The 24,173-nt window shown below is 40.1% G+C and overlaps 2 protein-coding genes across 8 annotated transcripts in view; one reads left to right on the top strand and one right to left on the bottom strand.

The window, feature by feature from the left end:
- LOC142022339 (serine/threonine-protein phosphatase 4 regulatory subunit 1-like) overlaps positions 1 to 10,038 on the bottom strand; it is a 44,559-nt gene extending 34,521 nt beyond the window's left edge. For 3 of the 6 annotated variants that reach the window (XM_075012082.1, XM_075012086.1, XM_075012087.1), the window contains exons 1-2: positions 9,635 to 9,845; positions 9,396 to 9,440 (exon numbers count right to left, since the gene is read on the bottom strand). In XM_075012082.1, coding sequence (XP_074868183.1) covers positions 9,396 to 9,440; positions 9,635 to 9,641 — 52 coding nt within the window. In that variant the 5' untranslated portion in view covers positions 9,642 to 9,845. Of the gene's footprint in view, positions 1 to 730; positions 844 to 7,115; positions 7,168 to 9,395; positions 9,441 to 9,634; positions 9,846 to 9,910 lie in introns of those variants that run through there. The other 3 variants (XM_075012084.1, XM_075012085.1, XM_075012083.1) reach the window with 3 other exon arrangements.
- The window catches only part of RAB22A (RAB22A, member RAS oncogene family), a 29,604-nt gene continuing 15,407 nt past the window's right edge, over positions 9,977 to 24,173 (top strand). Inside the window, exons 1-3 of one of the 2 annotated variants that reach the window (XM_075012088.1) lie at positions 9,977 to 10,107; positions 12,275 to 12,354; positions 21,571 to 21,652. In XM_075012088.1, the coding sequence (XP_074868189.1) occupies positions 10,072 to 10,107; positions 12,275 to 12,354; positions 21,571 to 21,652 (198 nt within the window). In that variant the 5' untranslated portion in view covers positions 9,977 to 10,071. Of the gene's footprint in view, positions 10,108 to 12,274; positions 12,355 to 14,713; positions 14,751 to 21,570; positions 21,653 to 24,173 lie in introns of those variants that run through there. The other variant, XM_075012089.1, reaches the window with a different exon arrangement.

Genomic DNA, 24,173 nt, shown 5'->3' with positions numbered 1-24,173 from the left:
CCACAATTTGTATGTAATATGTATGTATTACATATGCAATATATATTTAATATAGGTTGAAATTTCCAAAGCCACCCAGACATCTATTTCCCACTGCAACTAATGAGAGATAATAATAGTATCTAACACCTGTTGATGGGTTTGAAAGTCTCGGCACTACCTGGTCTATATTTGGAAAACACAAAACTCCACCATATAAGTAAAGTTCTTTCTTGAGGCTTAATATGCCCTAACTCTGGAAGTGACAGGAGGAAGGGTATGCACACCCAATCAACATAACCATGTCAGCAAAATCGCAGGTGTATACTCAAAGGTAACAACAGAAGAATGTGTTTGAACCCAGTGTCACACAGGGAGGTTGTGTAACTATACCCTGAGAACTGCTTTTGCTGACACACCTTGAATATCCACTAGGGGGCTTCGCTGGAGTAGCTATGCCAGCAAAAAGTGCTGTTGTGTAGACACACCCAAGTTACATAATCACCTTTTAGAGATAGCAATTTGACAAAAAATGTGATTTCATAATTAGATCCAGAATTAATTTCTATAAGCTTTTTATGGTTTATTTTATTTTTTGGAAAAAGGGCTTCCTTAAAGGTCTCAATATTTGTATGTGTTCCTGAAGGCTATTCAGTCAATACTGGAACATTAAAAATCCTATTCAAGAAACTTGTCTTTACCTATTACTAATACCACCTTAGGTTATTAAAAATTATAAAAATCATCTTACTTTTCACAGTTTCTGCTGTTTGCTTACATTTGCCCTTCAGTTTCAGGAAAGAAGACTAGTCAGTTTCACTTTCAGATTCTCATGCTCAGTACTACAGAGTTACATCCCACACCCTGTAAGTGAATGTTTAGATTCAAACAAAAATACTTCTCATTTTTCTTTAACCCATAAAGATATTCATATTAATGTTAGGTTTTATAGTGCTTTCAAACACATTTCATAATTAAAAGCTTGATTTTGTCTTGGAAAAAAATAACGTTTGTTTAAATTTTAACCAAGTGTTGACATTTTAAGGATACATCTCACAAGAACCTGGCAGACTGTTTTGATCATATAGGAAATAAGAACTTTAATGTGAGTGCATATTCCACTTCTACAAAAATATTGATGATTTGGCTCTAGAACCCAAGCCAAAAAAGCAGCTACTGGGGAGGGGAAAAAAAAAAATCTTACAAATACATCCTGAAGCATGTATTATGTGACAAGACAAAACAGCAGTCATGTAGCACTTTAAAGACAAACAAAATGATTTCTTAGATGATGAGCTTTCTTGAGACAGATCTGAAGAAGTGGGACTGTCCCATGAAAGTTCATCACCTATAAAATCATTTTGTTAGTCTTTAAAGTGCTACATGACTACTATTTTGTTTTGTTAGAGTACAGACTAACACAGCTACCTCCCTGTTACTATTCAGCATTACGTGGTGTAACTGTTGAAGCTGTAGCTCCTCAACCCATGCAATTAGATACCTGAGGGACTCATCTTTCACTGAAAAAAAAAGTTTCTAGCCCTTATTATAGGGGAGAAAAGCTTAGAAAATGTAAAGGTTCAAACCCAGAAGGCAACTAAAACCCATGATTAATTTTTTAAATAAACCTCATGATCATAAAATTAATCTTGTGATTTTTTTAAAGCTTAGCACTTTTTGAATGCAGAGGGTTTGAAACACAAATTTGGATAATTTTAAATAAATCATATAAACAGTAGCTAATACAACAACACAGTGGAAAAGTTACCATTCATTTCCACTATTGCATGCAGTATCCTTGTAGCCATGTCTGTCCCAGCACACTACAGAGAGCAGGTGGGTGAGGTATTATCTTTTACTGGATCAACTTCTTGACTCACCAACAGAAGTTGATCCAATAAGAGATATTACCTCCACCACCTTATTTTTCATTTATTTTCTGGCACGCAATACAGGCTGGATCATAATTTCTGTAATAAATACTAGTAATTTTCCCCTAGTGTGAGGACACATTTGGGAGCTTTCCTCTGCAGATACGTAAGTTATAAACATCTCCATGCAAGTGTGATTATCTTGTGATTTGAGAATCCTCACAATACTCTGACAGTATTTGTCCTTCGCCCCACCTGTTGTCACTGGCTTCTAATTCTGTAAACATTATACACCACATGTAAATAATAGGTATAATTTGATGCACTGGATAAAATATTTCTGACTTTACTTTTTAGAGAAATAAACTTGAACAGCAAATTTAGATGCATAAGGTGTATTAAAGATTACCTCTATTCAACTATACCTTCTACTCTGTCCTTAGAATTTCAATTTCTGCACCTGTTGAAACCATTTTACTAAGAATTATGCATGGGACCCACACATGTAATATAATCTATGTCATGACTGTGGTCATAATTACAGTGTTTCTATTGTTTGCCCCAGAACTCCTTACTATATCTCAAATGATGCCTCTCAAGTTTTAAACCTATTTTATACAAAACTGCTCAAGATAGTTATGTCCAAAGCAGACTGTGAAGATTCTCAAAAGGGTCTCACAAAACGAGGTGACTCAGCAACAAAATGACAGATTAATTTTAATGTTGATAAATAGAAAGTAATGCATATTGGAAAACATAGTTCAAAACGTGTAAAAAATGTTGGGGACTAAATTAGTTGTTATCAATCCAGAGAGAGATCTTGGAGTCTTGTGGATAGATTGCTGAAAACATCCACTTAATGTGCCAAAAAAGCAAACAGAATGTTAGGAATCATCAAAAAGGGAGAAATAAGAAGACAGAGAATATCTTAGTGCCTCTATATAAATCCATGGTGCACCCACATCTTCAATGCTGCATACAGATGTGGTTACCTCATCTCAAAAAAAAAGATATTTTGGCACTGGAAAAAGTTCAGAAAGGGAAATAAAAATGATTAGGGGTGTGGAGCAGCTGCCATAAGAAGAGATTAAAAAAAACAGGACTTTGCACCTTAGAAAAGAGAAAACTAAAGGGGGATATGATAAAGGTCTATAAAATCATGACTAGGGTAGAAAAAGTGAATAAGGAAAAAGTTATATACTCGGTCTCATAATGCAAGAACAGGGGGTAACCAAATGAAATGAATCAGTGACAGGAAGTAGTTCTTCACACAATGCATAGTCAACCTATGGAACTCCTTGCCAGAGGACATTGTGAAGACCAGGACTTTGACATGGTTCAAAAAAGAACTAGATAAATTTATGGTGCTTAGGTCCATCAATGGCTATTAGCAAGGATGGGTAGGAATGGTGTCCCTAGCTCGTTTGTTAGAAGCTGCAAATAGTTGACATTGGAGGATTACTTGACGATTACCTGTTTTGTTCACTCCCTATGGGACACCTGCCATTGGCCACTGCTGGAAAACAGGACATCATGCTAGATGGACCTTTGGTCTGACCCACTATGGCTAGGCTTATGTTCAGTCTTTCAAAGATCAAGAAATGCTAAATGTTACTGTTGCACATATAAAATTAAGCAGCTCTTGAGACAACATGATAAACATATTGAGTGGTCAGTTATTTGCTGCATTTATTGATAAGGTATACTACGTTATGCTTCAATTTTAAATTGATGCATGTGTAACCTAATAGATTGTGATCTAGGATTCCCTAACTCTGACAGATTCCATCACTGGAATGGAGGATGGGGGAAGACACACTGGACCCTGTCCTGCTCCAGGTGAAATCAGTGGAACTTCTGCAACATACTTCAAAGTGAGCCCGAAAGAATTTAATTGCTTCTTGGTTTCCAGCTCTATAAATTGTGAAGAATAATACTCAATCTACTTCATTAGGACACTGTGAAGATTAACTGATTTGTGCGAAATACTCTGAAGAAGTAAAGCTTTATATTATATAAAAGTATTATTGTTTAATAAGATTAAAATACCTTCCCAATAGTTGAAATGCCTACAACTAAAATCCCTCCAAATGGGATGTTACCAATCGCACAACACTTCTTTATAGTCATTATATATCTCTCTATTCATATTCAAATTTGGAATTGCCGGTAGATTTAAAAAATTACTTCTACGCTGGAATTGATGCTCTCCAAGCTCTCGAATACCACAATCTTCATAGGTTTCAAACACTTGCATTTAATAAGGCTAATTCACCTTCACTTCTGTTCTCACCCTTCATTTATTACCACATTAGTTTTAATAAAGGTCAACATTTCACCCAGAGATGCCCTCACTGATCTAATAAACCAAACAAAAATTCTCTACTACCAATGATAGTGTTAGGGTGAGATTGCAGTATAAATAAGGACTGAACTGGTATGGGTACAGAATTCGGAGCATCAAACAGCAAATATCAAAACTAAGTAGATAGCTATTTTCAGCACAACTCTGAAAATATGACACTGATATCTGTTTTCAGAGATTAAATTTCACCCCCATATGTATTAATCAAAGGGTGTCTTTTTTTCCCAAACCTCACAAAGACGTATCCATCACTAATATCAGAGAATACTTATATGTTACAGAAAGTGACCCATGCTCCTCTAGTATCATTATAAATGAGGGCTCTTGGAGCAAACTGCAGACTTCCTGTGAAGAGATAAAATTAAATTTAAAATAACAAAGTTGGTTTCTGACACAGGATATCCTATAAATGTAGGGTCAAATCCTTCCTCAAGAAAGGCATACAGCTAATTTACTTCAAAGGGAAGGCGGGGCACACAGCTGATGACAGAAGATATTGATGCAAAAATCCAACACCATCTGAGCTGTGTCAGTGCAGTCTTTGCTCATTTACAGCACAGTGTTTTCGAAGATCACGATGTTGGAACAGACACCAAGCTTCTTGTTTATCAAGCTGTTACTCTCACAATACTGTTGTATTGATCTGAGACCTGGACAATCTGCAGAAATCACTTGGAAGTACTTGAGAGGCCTCTCCAATGTCATGGTCAACAGCCTCTTGGTGTAGCTGGAAACATCTGTCATCACTGTAATAGAATTTATGGTTCCAGGGTAGGCTATCTCAGCCACCTGAGGATCCACAACTCCCATTAAAGGTGATCATACTTGGCAACAAGTGAGCACCGTCATCATCAGTTTAAAGACGCAAATAGACTGTTTTCTTGTTGAATTATTGAGGTTTAATTATTGAATTAAATTGTTGCAAAGAAAAGTAAAACAACAACAAATTTTCTGCTCTACTGATGAGTTTAAACTGCAGACCAAGCTGCTTTGTCTTCCCTTTCTGTTAATGGGACTTAAAAGGTGGGATGCACCAAGCTTTATGAAACGTCTAGCAAATCCAGCCGGGACACATGGGCACAATCAAATGTATTACCAATCTGCTGCCAATTTAAATCCCCTGATCAGCAAAAGTCCTTGGTGTTGTTTGAGGTCATGACACAGACTTAAGCAAGCAATAACCCTCTCTTAATTTCTTTAAAATCAATATCCCAAAAATATTCATATAAGCTGATGTGGAAACAAAAACATAACCCTAGAAATCTAAACCTCCCAAATTTCACCACTTTAAAAGGTGATTTCATGTAACTTTCAATTCATTTTAAGATAATTTTTATACTACAGTCTCTGAACTGCCCTCTCTCTCCCTGCTCAAATGCCAGGATTGTCTAAGCCAGGGGTCGGCAACCAAAATAGCAAGAAGAGCCATTTTTTTGAATTCAGTAAAAAAACTGTAATTCAAGAGCCACAATGTAAAGCATTTGACACGGTCTCACATAATATACTTATCAATAAACTACTCAAATACAACTTAGATGGGGCTACTATAAGGTGGGTGAACAACTGGCTGGATAACCGTACCCAGAGAGTAGTTCTTAATGGCTTTCAATCCTGCTGGAAAAGTATAACTAGTGGGGTTCTGCAGGGGTCTGTTTTAGGACCAGTTCTGTTCAATATCTTCATTGACGATTTAGATATTGACATAGAAAGTACACTTATTAAGTTTGCAGATGATACCAAGCTGAGAGGGGTTGCAACTTCTTTGGAGGATAGGGTCATAATTCAAAAGGATCTGGATAAACTGGAGAAATGGGCTGAGGTAAACAGGATGAAGTTTAATAAGGACAAATGCAAAGTGCTCCACTTAGGAAGGAACAATCAGTGTCACACATACAGAATGGGAAAGGACTGCCTAGGAATGAGTACAGCAGAAAGGGATCTCGAGGTTATAGTGGACCACAAGTTAAATATGAGTCAACAGTGTGATGCTGTTGCAAAAAAAGCAAACATGATTCTAGGATGCATAAACAGGTGTGTTGTGAAAAAAACATGAGAAGTCATTCTCCCGCTCTACTCTGCGCTGGTTAGGCCTCAGCTGGAGTACTGTGTCCAGTTCTGGGCACCGCAGTTCAGGAAGGATGTGGAGAAATTGGAGAGTGTCCAGAGGAGAGCAACGAGAATGATCAAAGGTCTAGAGAACACGACCTATGAAGGAAGGCTGAGAGAATTGGGCTTGTTTAGTTTGGAAAAGAGAAGATTGAGGGGGGACATGATAGCAGTTTTCACGTATCTAAAAGGGTGTTATAAGGCAGAGGGAGGGAACTTGTTCTTCCTTGCCTCTGAGGATAGAACAAGAGGCAATGGACTTAAATTGCAGCAGGGGAGGTTCAGGTTGGACATCAGGAAAAAGTTCCTAACTGTCAGGGTGATCAAACACTGAAACGAATTGCCAAGGGAGGTGGTAGAATCTCCATCTCTGGAGATATTTAAGTAGAGGTTAGACAGATGGCTTTCAGGGATGTGCTTGGTTCTGCCGTGGGGGCAGGGGGCTGGACTCGATGGCCTCTCGAGGTCCCTTCCAGTCCTACTATTCTATGATTCTAACGCATATGTATGCAAGACAGTCCTTAATAAATAACGTCAAATCATACTTTTTGCAACCCCTATTTTAAGAAGAGTGCACACAATGATTTGTAATGTTTACTGCAGGATGTTTGCGAACTGTTTACATTTTCTCTCAAGGTTGAATTTTTTGTTGGTGGTGAATTTCTCATTGCAAATGAGATACAAAGGGAGCTCAGACCAACTCGATATAAATGCGAAGAATTGGGTCCATTCAGTTTGAAATTCTCTGTTTTCATCTTCGATTTTCCTTTTCTTTCAAGCCATTCCAAACCTACCTTAATTATGCCAATTTTATTTCACATATAATTTCAGTTTTCTTTCTCAAAATGTGTGTTGCCCTTCACAACAGGAATGCTGCACGCCTCCTTTTCCTTTTCAAAATCAAGTCTGTATTAGCAAAATGATGAAAACACAGATACAGTATCATATCCCACAATGTACTGCACATATTAAAGGCGGATGTATCCAACATTATGAGATCACATACCATTTCCTATTTAGATATGAGTTATTCATTTTTTGGCTTTTAGATGTTCACCATTTAAATGAAAATAATCACAAGATTTAAAAAACAAAACAAAACAAAACAAAACTTTGTAAGCCACAAACTTTACTTTGGGAGCCACAAAGAAGTCCTTAAAGAGCCACATGTTGCAAATGCTGGTCTAAGCAATACAAAACAGGTCCCCCAAAAGCAACAACTTTAAAAACACAATTATTTTCAAATGATAAACCCAAACTGCCATCCAAATTGCCACTTAGTACCTCAGTGGGCCCTGAAGCCAATGCTCCACCACAACCCAAATATCTACATTCAATTTTATAGCTCTGGAAACTGAGCTGCTACCCCTCCTCCTTCCCCAAGTCTGAATCAGCTGACAGTCCTATTGCTGAGTTTTACTGCAATATAAGCACATCCTAGGAGTCTATGGCAGTCAAGCCACTAAACACATAAGTCCTCAACTTTAAGTATGTGAGTTGTCCTACTGAGTTCAGCAGAGCTTCTGATGTCCACATCCCTTTGCCAGATTGGGATCGTGGATTCAGATCCTTCAACAATGCTTTATATAGGCACAAGGATCTGCTGTGCAGAGTTCAATACATAATCAGGACCTAATAAGGGAGGATATAAACAATTTGGAGGGAGATTTTGAATATCACATGGAAGCATTCTGTAAAAATCTGCCATTATTAGAGGAGATGCTTTAAAAAGCAGACTCGAAATGAATCCATGTTTAAATTTTCCTTCCAAACAAATCAGTGGCAGTTCTGAAAATCACTGCAATCACATTTTTTATAAAGTCACAGTGTGAGATGTTAAAGAGAGAATGTATGAGACCGGCAACCTCAACAAGACAGACCTCAGTAGAATAATGAGACGTTAGTAGAAAACTGATTGAGGGGAAGAGTTTTAACAGGTTGACCATGAACTCCCTAATATCCCTCACTAGCACTTGAGACTGATTCTAGATCACAGAAAGTAATGTCTTTTTCTATATCTCTGTAACATTCACAATGACATAAGATACACAAAACAAATAAACACATTGTAAAAAAAGTCCTTGCGCGTTTCAATTAATCTGTTAAAAATCTCATTCAAATTACCACAAGAAGTCCTTGTATTAGGCCAACTGCTACAAACATCCTTTAACAGAACTAACATGAAATTTATAAACCTGGCATGAAGAAAAGCTCTGTTGTATGAGCTTAAAAACTTCTCTCTTACCAAAACAGTCCAATAAAAAAATATCACATTGTTCACTTTCTCAACTTTATAAGCACACAGACCTGAATGTAGGTTCCTCCACTGGGAGCAATGCAACAATTTTTAAAGTATTATTTCTGCAGTGCTCAAATATGTGCTAGTCTTCAATAAGCAGGAAATACCTTGTATCTTCTGTGTATGATGACAGATTGCCATTTGGGGGTTATAGTTAGACGTGCAAGAATTAATTTTAAAAATGCAGACACGTCCTTCATTGAAAGTATCATAGCTTATGAAGGTTCTGTACCAACTCCTCCACTTTTTCCCTGTTAGGCAGGTCTCCATCCCACAAATTCAGATCTGACAAGCCTCCTTTCTTCAGGGTTAATGCCCTTCCTCCTATGCCTGCATCTGTCTGTAATGTGTTTTAATGAGCCATTTAAAATGAAATAATTATAAATAGTTTTAAAGCCCCCCAATCCCCTTCCAATGTTTCAATAAAGGATTTTACTTGGCCAACGGGCATTTTAAAAAAATAAAATCACAACAGCTGGGTGGGACGAGGCGGCTTAAAAATTTAGCTTAAAGCCCCCAAACTTCCCCATTTACAGTCTCCTCTGCCAGCAGCAACCTGAAAACTCAAAAGCATCACTTTGATGAGAGAGAGTGTGAGTGTTAACCCTAAACTCCTCTAATCTCCCGCCCCCCATCAGTAAAATGCATCTAACTAATCTCTTTCTTTCACCCTAAACGGGGCTGATGATGAAGGGAGCGAGACGGGAGGCGGGTGGGGCAGAAAAGAGGATGAGTCCAACCCAAACAAAAAGTAAACAAAAGAACAGTTACTCACAATCATCTAAGTCATCCTGCAAATCCACAAAATACAAAGGGATCCCTACAAGCAAAAACAAGAGAGAGAGAGAGAGAGACACGGGGGGTTGGTTTGACACGGCTCTCTGGAGCGAGGCGAGACAGAGAGACAGCCACGCACGAGGTGACACGGCGCTTTGGCCTGGGGCCCCCGCACACCCCCGACACACCCGCACACCCCCACAGGGAGCAGGAAGGAGAGGAGCGAGAGCCGCTTACCAGCCATCTTGGAATGGACATGGGAACGGAGGGAGGGGGGCGGAGCTGTCGGCGCGGCCTGACCCCCGGCTGAACCCCCCCTCCTAAGATGCAGTAAACAAGTACTGACTGGGATGAGGGGGGCAAATACCGCCCAGAGCCCCGCTGGCCCAGGAGAACCAGGAAAAGTACAGCCTTCAAAAAAGTGCGGCCCTGCAGAAAGGGGGGTGGTCAGGTGACTCCAATGGGCTGCCCAAGATGGCGTCTGGCGTGTGGCGCCTGAGAAGCAGGGCTTACCTGTGAGGCGTTACTGGCGGGGAGCTGGCCGGGGCGAGGTGTCTCCTGTGGCGAGCTCGCGGCCTGTGCCCAGGAGAGCTCCTCAGCGGGTGCGCGCAGGGTGGGGCTATGGTGGTGCTGGGCTGCGCCTCTGGCTCTCTCTAAGGCACCACTCCCTGGCCATGGCTCTGAGGGAGCTGAAAGTTTGCTTGCTGGGGGTAAGTGACCTACTGGGTGTAGCTGTGTGGATAGGGAAGGGGCGTCTGCTGGAGAGCCCGCCCCCGGTGGTCTTGGGGGGCCGCGTGGAAGGGGGGAGTTTCCCTTTCTCCCTGCTAGAGGGGATCATCCCAAGGGGTGGGAGGGCAGATGGGCATGAACGCCCCTGATACCTGCTTTCAAGCGAGGGAGGTTTGTAAAGGTGCGTTTTCCTGTAGCGAGAGGTTATTTTCCTCTCTTCCTGTGCTCTGGTGTTGATTTCTGTAGCATGTGTTTGAGGGCTGCTCTGAGACCCCCAGAGCAGCTGGTAAAACGTTCTTCCCCGGGAAGAATTTTTGTCCGTCTTAGAGACATACAGTAACACGCACTTTTATTTTCAAGCCTCCTCTATTTTACAGAATGCTCCTATCCCCCTTATGCTGTCCAAGGCTTTGATCGGTTGAATCATATTTAGCCCTTGTATTAATGTAGCTTGATACCAGCCCCATTTTCGGGCTTCAAAGCACTCCCCAAACACTAGATAATAGGTGAAGAAGACTTGGAAACAGATGGGTCAAACTTTAATCTTGTTTGGAAATGTGTGTGGCAAAATCCTTCATCTCAAAAGACAAATTTTTTAAAAATTCTTAACTCCAAAATCGGAGTGTTCCTTATCAAGGATCCTCCAAACCAAATCCAACTGTAGTCAATAGAAGCTTATCTTGGACTCAGTCTAAGCAATGAAATTTGACAGGTTAGACTGTGTATTTCCTGGTTCTAATTAATCGTGTTCTCTCTCCCTGGGAAATCTGCATCTACTTGATTTTTTTTTTTAAATACCTGATTTTGGGGAGGGGTGATCCCTTGTTTCATCAAACTTTACCTGTGAAAACTTTTGTGAAGTGGGAAAAGCAGGAGGAAGAGAGCAGCAAAATAAAATTCCCCTTCTAAATTCCCCAGCCAGGAGATTTTTATTCTGTGACTTGTATTGTTATCCTGTTTTTGTCACTTACATATTTTAGTGTTTAACAGGTACTTTTGAATTCCCTCTTTTCTGAGAGAGAGAGAGAGAAACCTCAAGAGAATTAGTACAAACTTTAAGTTTTGTACAAATTACTGTTGTTGTACCTGGACTGCAAATCCTGCAGAAAAAAATGCTTAAATGAAAGCAGGTTTCTTATTTTACCATGCCAGCTATTGATAAATGTTTGAATAAAACACCTTTCTTAAAGCTGTAAATTTGAGCTGTAGAATACTTGATTCTGTCATCTGAAGATTATAAAGGGGTCCAGCTTTTGTTAACTAAATCACCATCTGAAAGGCATTTTGAAGTCAATGCAGCAATTAGACATCTTAACTTAGTGCTGCAAGTAGATGTAACTAGAAGCATGCCTTTTGTTTCTTTATGTTTTAAAGCTTTAGTTGTTGTAGTTAGTACTCAAAACAAACAAAAACTGGTGTTCATTTTGTGAGGTGCTTAAAACTACTTTAGCCTTGATTTGTCTCCTTCAAAGTAGACTTCCTCCTCTCTTGCTCCATCTGTAGCTGTAAGATTAAAAAGTGTGTTAGTTACAGGTATGTCACGGAAGATGTTTAAGATGTTTTATTAAATAGGGTGGGACTCAATGACTCAGAGTCTGGAGTGTTTCTAATGCTTATAATAGCGTGACACTCTTGATGTATGTATTAATTACTTTACATTTCAGCAGCTAAGTTATAAACCAGCAGCTCTTTCTCTATCTGCTGTGCAAACATCCCTAATTCAATTTCCTAATTCCCAAGTGTTATGCAGACTTTTGGTGAGAGGCATTGTAAGAGGGGTCATACAGAGTAATCTGTTTCAAGAGGCAAACATTATACCTTCTTGTTAGTCTTATAGCAAGTTATGCAATGTCTTTATCTGTTTTTGGAATACTGTATCTTTAACAGCATTACCTACTATTTTCAACATCAATATTATTTTATGGCCCTCTTTCAATTTTGCTGCACTAAAATATTTTTGTTCCTAATGCCTTGATCCTAAAAGTAGTTCCACTTGTCTGGATCCCCCCATTAATTTCACTGATATTCTTTAGGGGAACTGGGGTCAGTCTTTCTGTAAGTAGCTTATTTCAGGATAGAGGTCTATCCATGCCCAAGTGGTTATGGTGACTAAGTTCTCTCTGGTGTAACTACTGTGTTGTTTTTCAGGACACTGGTGTAGGCAAATCAAGTATTGTGTGGAGATTTGTAGAAGATAGCTTTGACCCTAACATCAACCCAACAATAGGGTAAGACACTGAATAAAATGTATTTGAATTATAGAAAAGCTAGAGGAATATATCATTTAATCTGTAAGAGTCACATATAAAACATGTTCTGCATGAAGTAGCAAAAGTTGAGTAAAGTGGTTAAATCTATCCACATTTCATTGCAGTTCCATAAAAAACACATGTTCTGAAAGCTGAAGTGGGAGGTACAAACTCCTGCATTAAGTCTTTGCACTGACATGGACTTGCTGTGAAGCCTTAAGCCAATTACTTGTGGTTTGACTTTAAAAACTGCATGTAGTAAAAGCTGCAAGCAAATCAAGTTACACAGATAACCCTCTATTTCTCTATATAGTAAGGTCTCAGAGTACGTGGCTGACTCCGTATTCTTACAGCAATCCCCTACTTTACACAGCTTCATGTCGTGAGAAACTCACTTTTAACATTAGTTTTGTGCAACAAGCTACTGGGCTCTCAGCCTGCCTAGCCTTCTGCAGCCACAGGCAGCTAGGTAGGCTCTCAGAGCCTCTTCCCAGAGCGGTACTAGACACCGCTCTGGGAAGGCAGCAGGAAGGCTATTAGCCCACCTGGATACTTGCTGCTGTGGGCAGCCAGGCAGGCTAAAACCCTCCTCCCCCACTTCCCAGAGCAGAGCCGCTTGAAAGCTGCACCAGTTCACCCCATCAGACCCTCTGCCCCCAGCTCACCCTCCCACGTGCCCTGGCTCACGTCCCCCAGTGGGGTGCTCCAGCCACATGCGTGGTGCTCCCCTCCAGCCCCCATGGATCTGGCTCCAACCCTCGTGCCCCAACCCCCTGTGCACTTCCAGGCCCCAACCCTTGCAGACCCAGAGCCAACTGCTCCCCAACCTCCATGTGGCCCCCAGCTCACTCACCAGTGCAGCTGGCTCAGTACACGTGGGGCTTCAAACACCCTCCACCTGCCTGCTCAAGCATCCTGCCCCAGTGCACCCACTGCCCCCGTTCAGCCCCTCCCCTGCTGCAGCCCCAATTCAACCTCCTGCATGTGGGGCTCCGGCTGTCAGCCATTGCCAGTGTGTGCAGGGGCTCTAACCCCCTTGTCAGCTCAACCCACATCAACACCCCCCAGCTCATATCCCCCCTCCAGCATTCACTGGGCTCCCAGCCACCAGTGTGCATGGGGTTCTAGCTGTCAGCTGCTGCAGGCGCATGAGGCTCTACACCCCCACTAGCTAACCCCCCTGCCCCAGTTCACTCCATTCATCCCACCCACCCCCGTGGCCACAGTTGACACCCCCAGGCATGGTCAACCCTTGGCGTGTGTGCATGCAGGGCTCCAGCTCCAATCCCCCTACCCACCACCCCCTGGCCGGGCTCAACCCCTGCCTCAACCCCCTGCACGCCCTGGCTCAACTGCACCCTCCCACCCCAGGCTTAACCCCCCGCCCCTCCCAGGGCCACAAGCCATCCCCAACTTATGCAAAATTCAAGGTGGAACGCAACCGTTGCGTTCGAGTGATTACTATACAGAAAAATTTTTCGGAATACTCAGTCACAACTACTGCATGTGGAAATAAGGTAGTTTTGAAAAACATAATCTTTTACTGCCTGGCAGTGTCTTTGTAACGTCTAATATTTAGGGCTACAATTTTGTCTTGAATTTTTGTGGTAATAAAAGGAAGCCCATGACCTCTCCCTAACTTTTATTAAAAATATCTGTGGTGATAAAAAATGGAAAGGATCTGGGCAGTTGTGGGGTGATTAGGAGCACTGGGGCTCCTTTTACCCATGGGAGATTAGTACTGTGGAAGTCCCCTTGTCCCCTCCCAGGCAGATGCTGAGCTGCAGGGGCCCCCCGCCACAGATAACAGGGGTACTTCACAACTCTGTTGCTCTTGTGGGAGGTGGTTTTTAACCTTCCGCTCCCAGCTTTTGGGGCTGAAGTCATGGATTCTGTCACCTCAGCATCCTCCGTTACGAAATCGTAGCCTCATTGATATTTCTAAATGATTAAAATGCTAAGTGTTAGTATTCTGGCTTCCTGAAGTTTGTTTTTGTGTTGTAGGACAGGTTTAAAATGTTTTTAATATAAAATAGGACAGTGTTAAATTTAAAAAAAAAAATTTCTTGATTAGGAACAGTCAAGTTTATTCTACTGCTGATGCAGACTTCATTAGCTATTTCTCATCCATCAACAGAAGACTGTAAGTCTGTGGGCACTTGATACTGAGGTACCATTCTTGAACTTCAGAATAACTGAGTAAAGTATCAGACTGCTCAAGGTTTTACAGAGTAATATAAAAACAAAGTTACTTAGGTTTTTCTAGAGTGATTCAAATATTAACAATGATAAATGTCTTTATCAATTTTCTTTCTCCTTTCCAGCTGTTTCATTAATTAGATTAGTATAAAATGCTTATTCCCTTAGCAAATGGGGTAAGTACAATAACGCTTCCTAATAAAGATCCAGAGTGTTTTTCCACAAATTTGAAATATCTAATTTTCCTTCTCTGCGTTGTAGTTATTGTTCACAAATTTGGATTAAATACAGGAATATTCCTTAGAAATTCTGTTTTTATTAACAAAAGCTATGTGTAAGAACATAGAGAATTTTATGGTAAAATGTAAAGGCTACAAGTTTTTATCTGTTTGTTTAATCTATAGCAGAGGTTTTTCATGGAGGGGTTGTGAGTATTCTGCCCTTTTTATATTACTAAATGAAGTGGGAGCAGGGAAGTCCCACCTAGAGATGGGGGAAGGGCAGGGTGTTAATGGAAAAGCTGTGTTGGTATGAAAAAAGGTTTGAGAATCATTATCTACAGCTATGTTAATTACAGGACAGATATTTAAAGGTATCTAGGTATCTAAAAATGCAGATGGACACTTCAACTCCCAGATTCTTTTTTCAAATCCCATTGAAGGTACCTACCTCTCTGAAACTCTAGACGTATGAATGCTTTTAAAAATCTATCTTCTTATTTGGACTGATGGTTGGATAGCTATCTTGTGAAACTAGTGCAACAAAGACCCTGATCCTGTTACTGGATCCATGCACAAGTGTGTCCAAACATCTACTTGCAGTCACTAGGTAAATTGGAAGGATGAAATGAAAAGTTCTGCAGCCAGTTATCCTGGCTCACATTCAGCCATGTTAGCACTGCTAAAATAATCCAGTGCTTAGATAAGATCAGTTAATGGATGAAGACCAGCTGGTCTAAGATAAACCTGAGCTAGCTACATTGTGCTGAAGGGCAGAATTTGCAGTCAAAATGCAGTCTCCTTTGGCTGAGTATACATTCTTACAAATGGTCAATTCAGTCCATTGTTTAGGAGTGCTCCTGATGGCCTTTCTGTCCCCAAGTGCTTGTATAGTAGCATTTGCAAATAATACTTCCTATCATCTCCATTTGGCCTGGAGAACCTCTTCCATCCTGCTTCATTATAACCAAGGCCACAGCATCCAGCTGCTTGTCCCACTTAGATGACAGTAATGAAATATACCTGGAACTGCAGGTAGAGAAGAACACTGCAACAAGTCTCCTCAGCAACATAAACTACTGAGAGTGCACCATGTCTATCTTTTTTTGTACTTTCTCTCAGGTCTACTAGAGCACAGAATTCTGTTCACTAAGTGCAATGGTCTGGATGGACAGTATCTAAAAGATTGCTTAAAGTTCCAGGATGAAGGCATGGCTGACAACTCTGCTACTTGGCCACAGTGGAATTTTCTGCCATATTTTCTCATAAAGCTTGTGTGTGCAGTAGACAAAGCTTTCTCATAGGTTGTTGTGAAATTGTTGAATAAACTCCTATAGAAACTGAGAACCACCATATGAACCTTGCAACCTTCCCTTCCAACAGCAAGATTTTTTTTGACCTTGCTTTCTCTGACATAAGCCCATAGCAACATCAACATTTTTTTTTAAAGTGTTGCACTCTACATACTTAACGGTTACAAGACTTAAAAACAGGTTAGTATAGTTTATGGGGAAACTAGTATTGATGAACAAAATTTGCCCAAACATTTGTTACTGGAAGCTCCTACCGAAAATAGTCCCCCTTTTTAAAGTAAGTTCATTTGAAGCTGTCTTTGCAGTTTGTGCCATCACTTCCTGGCTGAATGCAGGAGGTGGAACAAAATTACCTGCCTATCGGGCAAGATAGTAGGTAGTATACCAAGTCCTTAAGTAATCAAAGAGAAGAGTACTTAGCAGTAATAACTAGAGCTGGTGAATTTCCATGAATATTCTGAGTTTTAAAACAATATAATTCCAGATTCATGTCCCTTTTGCATGACTTTTGTAAATATCTGAGCAAGATTTTTCTGGCATGAAAGTTGTCAAACAAATTTCACAGTTGAATGCACAAATAGTTGCAGCAAACAAGCCCACCTGCTAGATTTTAGTACCATTGGAATAATCAGGAAACATTCTGCTTCTCTTTATCAGTAGATTTCTCCAGTGTGTGCACCATTTCTGCTTGTCCAGTCCCCAACTAATATAATTTCTTGGATAAGCACACAAGCTAATTGTAGCTCAGGCTAGTTTAGGTGGATGTGATGCAGGTTGGTTGAGGCAAGCAGCCAGGAGTTGCTGTCTACCCCAATATTGAGGATAATTAAGGTAGTTCCAGTTCAGAGGTATTTTTGGATTGCTGGTTGTCGTTGGAGCCACAGATAATACTTTGAGCCACAGAAAGCTGCCTTTTTTAACAGCACTTGCCACAGTGACAATCTTCATTTTTCTCATATGCAAAACTTGGTGACCTCTATTTTTGACTTTACAACATACTCTATCAGAATGCAGCAGTGCAGCTACTGAATAGGAGTTTTATGTGGAAAATGCTTTACATCAGTGTTCCATTGAGAGTACTATCTTCATATACACTTTGGGTGCGTCTACACTAGGAACTAACTTCGAAGTAGCCAACAGAGAGTCTATACACATTTTCCCAACTTCGAAGTCCTTACTCCATGCCCTACTTTGAACTTATTTTTGTAGTGTAGACATAGTCTTTTATATGTTGTTGGATTTGTAAAGCCTCATTTGTTTTGGTGCCTACCTACCCAAAAGACACTCCCATTTTGCATTTCTTTCACTGTAGTCATCACTGTCAGATAAGACATTCATACAAACAGTTCCTATATCTGAAGCTCTGGGGTGGGAATGGGATGTCTTCAGTAGAGCTCTGCAGTTCCAGAATTCACTTTCACTTTGGTCAGGGTTTAATATACATGGTGTTTTATAGAAGGGGAGTTGAAGTCATTTTTATACAGGAAGACTTGGGCGATTTTAGTGAACTGCTTTCTAACCATACATGTCTAACATCATTGGTAACATGGACGTTTTAAAAATGAACAATCATAAATTTGACTCTGAATATCATCACCAATGCTGTTGTAGAATGGCTTTTTCCTGGCTGCCTTGGTATCAGCAGTGTCTGCTGCTTCAATAACAGAAACAATGCTAATGCTCAAAGTTAAGAAAAGTGGACTTTTCTTAAAGACAAATTTATTTTTGTTAAAGAATGGGAAACACCTTAGAATCACTAAAGAGGAACTAAGTTGCTTGTTTTACTTTTCATTATTATTTCAAGTAAATTTAGAGTGGCAAATCAAAACAGACTACTTACTCTCTGGTTCTCACACAGTGTACAGAGCTGCAGTGGCTGGATTGCAAATGCTTCATCTGATGATTTAAATCAAAACGCAATTGTATTTGTTGTAATCTTTAAAAATGTTGGTAATATTGCAAGTGATTGTGGATTCTACAAAATCCTTTATAAAGCTTAAACTTTGGACTAGGATTGACCTAATACAAATTGAACCTCTCTAGTCCAGCACCCTAGGGTCCTAACCTGTGCCTAAGGAGAGAATGTGACAAACGACAGGTGGTCAGTATTGTGTAGCAGCATTATCTGTGCCTTCACTGGTTAGCATGCTCTGAGAAGACATTTGGGGTAAATTACAGATAAATAACATCACAGAACACTGAGAGCCGGGACTGGTGGCTGTAAACAAACTTTATGGGACCACAGGAAACTTGGCCACACCTATGATAAGTGGCTATCCAGCTACCTAAAATTGTGCCACTGGAAGAGGGGGTTAAGGTAAGGGGGCAGAAGCTGGTACTGGCTGTGAGGAAGGGGAGAGAGTAGCCATGGTAGCATAAACTAGGATTCAGCCTGCAAATTCAGGAGAAAAGAGATTATGGCTGGCTGGACAATGTTATTAGGGCAGAGACCATATTAAAACAGAGATGGAATGGAAGGGGTCAAGCTCAGACAAAACAGGAAAAAGTTTCTGTATGCATGAAAGCAGAATACATGGAAGAGTCTATACCTGATAGACTACACTCTCATCTAAAGTCTGGAATATCATCCCAAATTCCTGAGTTTCACCATTCCTCTTCTCCCAGCAACTATTTGTAAAACCCACTGGTAAAGTGAATCTCATCCGCTTTTATGGGTCACACAGTATGACAGCCTACTACTACTTTCAGTTAGCCTATAAGCTCAAGTGATAGAGGTTGTCCAGTATCTTAAACAGTTCCAACCTGGCCAATGAACCATGTGGGTGTCAACTAAAATTTGTGGGCTTTTTCAGTTTCTTTATTTGTAATTTTCTAGATTTAAAGACTTAAAAGTGGCAGAATAAAAAATTAAGATTGTGCAAAGCAAATCTAGTCCATTTGTGCATTGAACTGCAGTGTATAAAAGACTTTTTCAGATGCTGAATTAAGATGTGTATCCACACATTTTAAACACAATCCTCATTAATGGATGTCATATTTCTGGTCTTCACGCGTCACCTCATTCATGTTGTGCAACCATGTTATAATCTAAGAAACTAGCAATGCCTACAATAGACACTTATGTTTTAACATGATGGCTACTTTCCTTTGTCCTTTGACAAAGTACATTAATTAGTTATGTTTTAAATCCACTGAGGTTTGTGTCTCTTACTCTTGTGCTTTGGCACTAACTCATATTAAGGTCATTGTAACCTTTTGTCCAGGTTGTATGAAGGAAATTCAAAATCTTTGTGATTGTGCTAGACTCTAACTAAACCCTCTGAGGAACAGGTTTTAACTTCCAGAGACCACTTCAGAGCTTTCTGCTTTCCTTTTAAAAACAAATACATTAATCTTAACTATTTACTCCCTTATTGTTTCAGTGTATTGACATACTCCTGTAGCTGCCATTAATATGTAACTGAAGTTATGAAGGTCTTTCAGTCAGAACTTCTGTGACCTGACAATACTGTAGAGCCCAGAAGGACTCTGAAGTCTGGGTCACTGAACTTTAGCCCAGGATGCAATATTCGACATTAGACATTTATGCTTTGGTCTCATTTCTGCCATGGACTTTGGACGGGTGGACCCCTAATTTCTGTGGAGCTCTGTGCAGGTCCTGTGTCCTGTGTAGAATTCACTGCAGGATCAGGGCCTTGATTTTCATCTGAAAGTTGAAAAATTCACATCCCTTCTGTCACTCCATCAGACTTTTTTTTTCCTTTTAAGGTAGTAAATTCATATAGGTCTTCATTCGGTAGCATACTTCAGCAAACAACTTCAGTTGCTGTGTGACCCACTGAAGTCCTGTGCTAATTAGCTTGTAAATATGAAGTATTTTGAAAGACAAAAGCTAATTTAAAGAAACTGTTTGGCTATATCTACACAACAGCCTAACCTCGAAATAAGTCCATTTTGAAATAGTCTATTTTGGTATGTGTCCCTTTCTAAAGGGCACCACACACCAAAATAAAGTGCTATTTTGAGACATCCCTGTACTTCTCCAGCCATGTGCTGTACAGGGATGCCAGAATAGCATGCCAGAAATAACATTTCTTAGACACAGGAAGCTATTTCAGGATACTGTTGTATCCCAAAATAGGACCTGCCATGTAGACATAGCCTTTGAGATCTCAATACATTAACAAGATACACATGTCACCAAAAATGAAAAAGTTACAGCTTCTTGTACTCTTACTCTGCAGATCCAAAGTCAGTATAATGTTTCTTTGCAAGTGTAGATAATAGCCGTAACACTTAAGGCAGAGTTGGAAGCTGTTTCCCTTATGAAGAACCAGTGATCGGCACTGGGTCGTGGCAGATAAGTAAAAGAGATTACTTTAAAAAGGATCTTGAAGGCTCATCATTGCCATTCTGCTGCACAGAAAAATTATATTATTCAGAGATGAGGGAGTTGGCTAAAAAAAAAAAAGATTGCTGATGGGGAGAGTGTTTGGGGACAGCATTGCCACTGTCTTACTCATTTTCAAAATCTTACTAAAATATATCGGCATTGTCTTCTGTCCTCTCACTCTCTGCTCTGAGCAACTCCCCAGAAAAGGATAGCTCCTAAATGAAATTTCCTGTCAATGTTAAGTCCAGAAGAGCCGAATGCAGAGATTCTAAGTGCAATCCCTTCACTAGATCCTTTAATATTCTTTTTGGGGGGGAGGTGCGAGGAATGCTATCCCAACGCCCCCCCCCCTTGCCAGCTGCCTTTTGACAGTTCAAAACCTACATCTTCTCACAGTCAGTACAAAAGGTAAGAGGAAGGCAAGTACATATTTATAAGGCTTACCCCTTCTCTGAGCCCCTGTACCATAATCTGTTAGTATGGAATTCACTAATGTTTAAGTGGTGTAAATATGAGCAAATTGGTGCATGTATCCTTGTCTGGGTCTTTTGCACAATAATTAGTGATGGTCTTAAACAGTTTTATGGAGACTATGTGTACAGTACAGCAATCTGTCAACAGAAGTTTACCGTCTGAAGAGATCTTCTGGCAAAACTTCAGTCGACAGATCACATCCACATGCACAAGCGGATCAAAAGAGCAATCCGCTCTCTTAACAAGTAGCAGACTGGCTGCCTTGCTGCTATGTCAACAGAAAGGCCAACTGGAAGCTCAGCAAACAGGACTGCAAGGTGAACTGGAATCCCTGTCTGTCAACAGAGAGCCCTGCTGAGTGTTTACATAGCTTTTTTTGTATACAGACATTGTTGACAAAATGCATTTTGTGTGTAGCTGCTCTGAGTTTTTGTCAACAAAACTCTCAAGCACAGAGGTAGAGTAAAAAGCGCTACACTTATTTAAGAAAGATCAATTTTAAGAAAAATTATGGTATTTAATCAATTCAGGTCATTGTCCTTTATGTATAACGATTTGGAGACATAAACTAATTATACCTCAAATAGTTTTTTTCCTTTGTATTGGTATTTTGATGATGTTGCACTGAATCTTTCAGAGCATCTTTTATGACGAAGACTGTGCAGTATCAAAACGAGTTGCATAAATTCCTAATCTGGGATACAGCTGGACAGGAACGAGTAAGTAAAGATGTTGTTTTCCTCCTTAGTTTGTAAAGACCTTGGGTGATCAAATTATATAAATGGTGTGTAAATGTTTTCATGCATGGCTCTTTCAAACTATTTTTTTTTTCAAATTCATTATAACTTATTCAAACAAATTTCATCTTTCACCTTGGTAATTTAGCTCTCTTAGGGAACTACAACATTAGAAAATGTCAAGATACCCCAAATGAAGTCTCAATAGATCTTCCTGTTACTATAACAATATTATATGAATAGGGTATTATGAAAAGGATATTGGCAAATGAGAAAGGAATTAAGAAATAAGTGGAGATACACATCTCCTAGAATTGGAGGGGACCTCAGGGGGTCATTGGGTCCAGTCCCCGGCCTTCTTGGCAGGGCCAGGCACCATCCCTGACATCTATTTGCCCCAATCCCTAAATGGCCTTCTCAAAGACTGAACACACAACCCTGGATTTACTGCACCAACACGCAAACCACTGAGCTATCCTTTCCCCCACAAAAAAGGGACAACTGAGAAAAATATAGGTAAGAACAGGACTATTACTATGAAGAGTGATTACGAAAAACAGGTTTATAGTCACCAAATGCACAGTGTTGGTTGCAAAAACAGACTTGCAAGGTGGTATGTTTCCACAATAGTTTTACTTCATGAAGCTTTTCTATTTGGCTTTGAATATTTCTCTGCACTGCTGATCATCCCAATTTAATTGCACAAGCTAAAGCATGGATTCTGCAAATGTACATACTTGTGTGGCTTTACTGATATGAGCAGTCCCATTGCCTTCAATATTTTAACTAATAAGAGTAAAATTGTGTGGACATTTAAGTGTGTGGAGGATTGGGGTCTAGGTGTTCATATGTTCCATGTGAAACAGCAATGTTGGTGGACCTTGATTTTAAAAAATCCATTTCTAATCTAAGTGTGTTAGAAGCCCATGCCTTGAAGTTTCTTATTTGAAATACAAATTTTAACCAGGCTGTCTTTCCTGAAGAAGAACCTTGACAGCTATTTCTGCTATCAGACTCATTCAAGACTTACAGGCACACCAACCAAAATTAAAAAGGGAGTTGGAGGAAATGTTTGTGCTGCATACTAATCACCTTGCTTATGAACTACAGACAGCAACAACAGTAGCTGCAACTATGTATAAAGCTTTACACATAAGCTTTATAAACATGCCTCAAGCTGTTTGGCAAAGGGCTTCCACGCTACATTAGTTTCATTCTGTTCATTTGAATTGTGTTTGAAACTAACAGGAGAAAGTAGTGTGCTTAATCCAAAGTGGGGCAATCTATGAGGAAGTATATCTGTAAATGGCTGACAGTTGGTTCTGTCAGGTTTCATCAAGTTCATGTTTCCTGTTTTTATATTTATTCTTGGAGTAATGCCTTTTTTCTTTTTTCCCCTGCAAGTTGTACAATACTTTGTCTTAGTAGAAGAGATGAAGATATCCTCCCTCCCACCTTTGACTCAGAGATGCAGATTTCATATATGTATTTTTTTCCCTCTACACCTGGAGGGTGAAGTGTTATGTTTGGGGAGAAGATAAATGTTAGGACTCTGATGCTTCGTAAGAAGGTGCTAGTGTTACCTTTGTTCACAATGGGTAACCAGCGCCAGTGAGTGGGCCATATGAATGGCCTCCTTCCTTGCAGTGAGCTGCAAGATTTAAATCAGTCATGTCTACTGACTATATAAGCATAAGTTTAAATGCATTAATGCATGCCATGCTGAATATTTCAAAACAAATAGAAATGCTCCTCTCCCAAGTGCATCCCATTCTTGCTCCTCCCTCTTGAACACCACAAATTCAAGTTCTGGGAGGGAAAGGGAAGATGGGGGACATAGTACTGCAAATGAGCGCTCTGGATGTGCTGTGAGAGAGAGAAAGGAGTAAGTAAGTGCAGGGCCCTCAGTGCACAAGATACGTGAAGGAAGGAGGCAGAGAAGGGGTATGCGGGCTGCACATATAACTCTGATTGGCCACATGCCTGCTGCAAGTTGCCCATCTTTGCCTTAGTTTCTTCATCAGAGTGCTCCTGACTGCTAATGATGAATCAACAAGCTTGCCTGTATTTATGTATCCTCATTCTCCCTTCCCTCACCTTTGGTACCACACAGACCTTATGTTTAGAGTTACGTAATGTTCCTTTACAAACAATACTTAAGCCCTTACAGTGGCTTCCAAGCACTCAGTCTTTTTTTAAATTTATTTTCAAACAAGGTTTTGTTTTAAACATGGAAACATTAATGCTTCATAGCAATTCAGTCAAATATAGACTCCCACATCATAGCATAGGTCACTTGCTAATAACCCAATTTTCAATAGTGGCTTCACGTGTAAGAGCACAAGCTCAGGGCTCCGTTTGATTTTTTTTCTTTTTTTCCAGTTGCCCATCAGTCAAATTGTGCAGCCACTAGAACACCTACCATGGTAAATTTACTTATCCTAACTTTGTGTGACTTACAGGGTTCTTTAATTCAATATTTGACTTCATATCAAGTAACGAA

This window comes from Carettochelys insculpta, chromosome 17, assembly GCF_033958435.1.
Source record: "Carettochelys insculpta isolate YL-2023 chromosome 17, ASM3395843v1, whole genome shotgun sequence".
NCBI classification, from domain to species: Eukaryota; Metazoa; Chordata; order Testudines; family Carettochelyidae; genus Carettochelys; species Carettochelys insculpta.
Note: the sequence above shows the minus strand (reverse complement) of the source record. Positions and strands in the feature narration are given on the sequence as shown.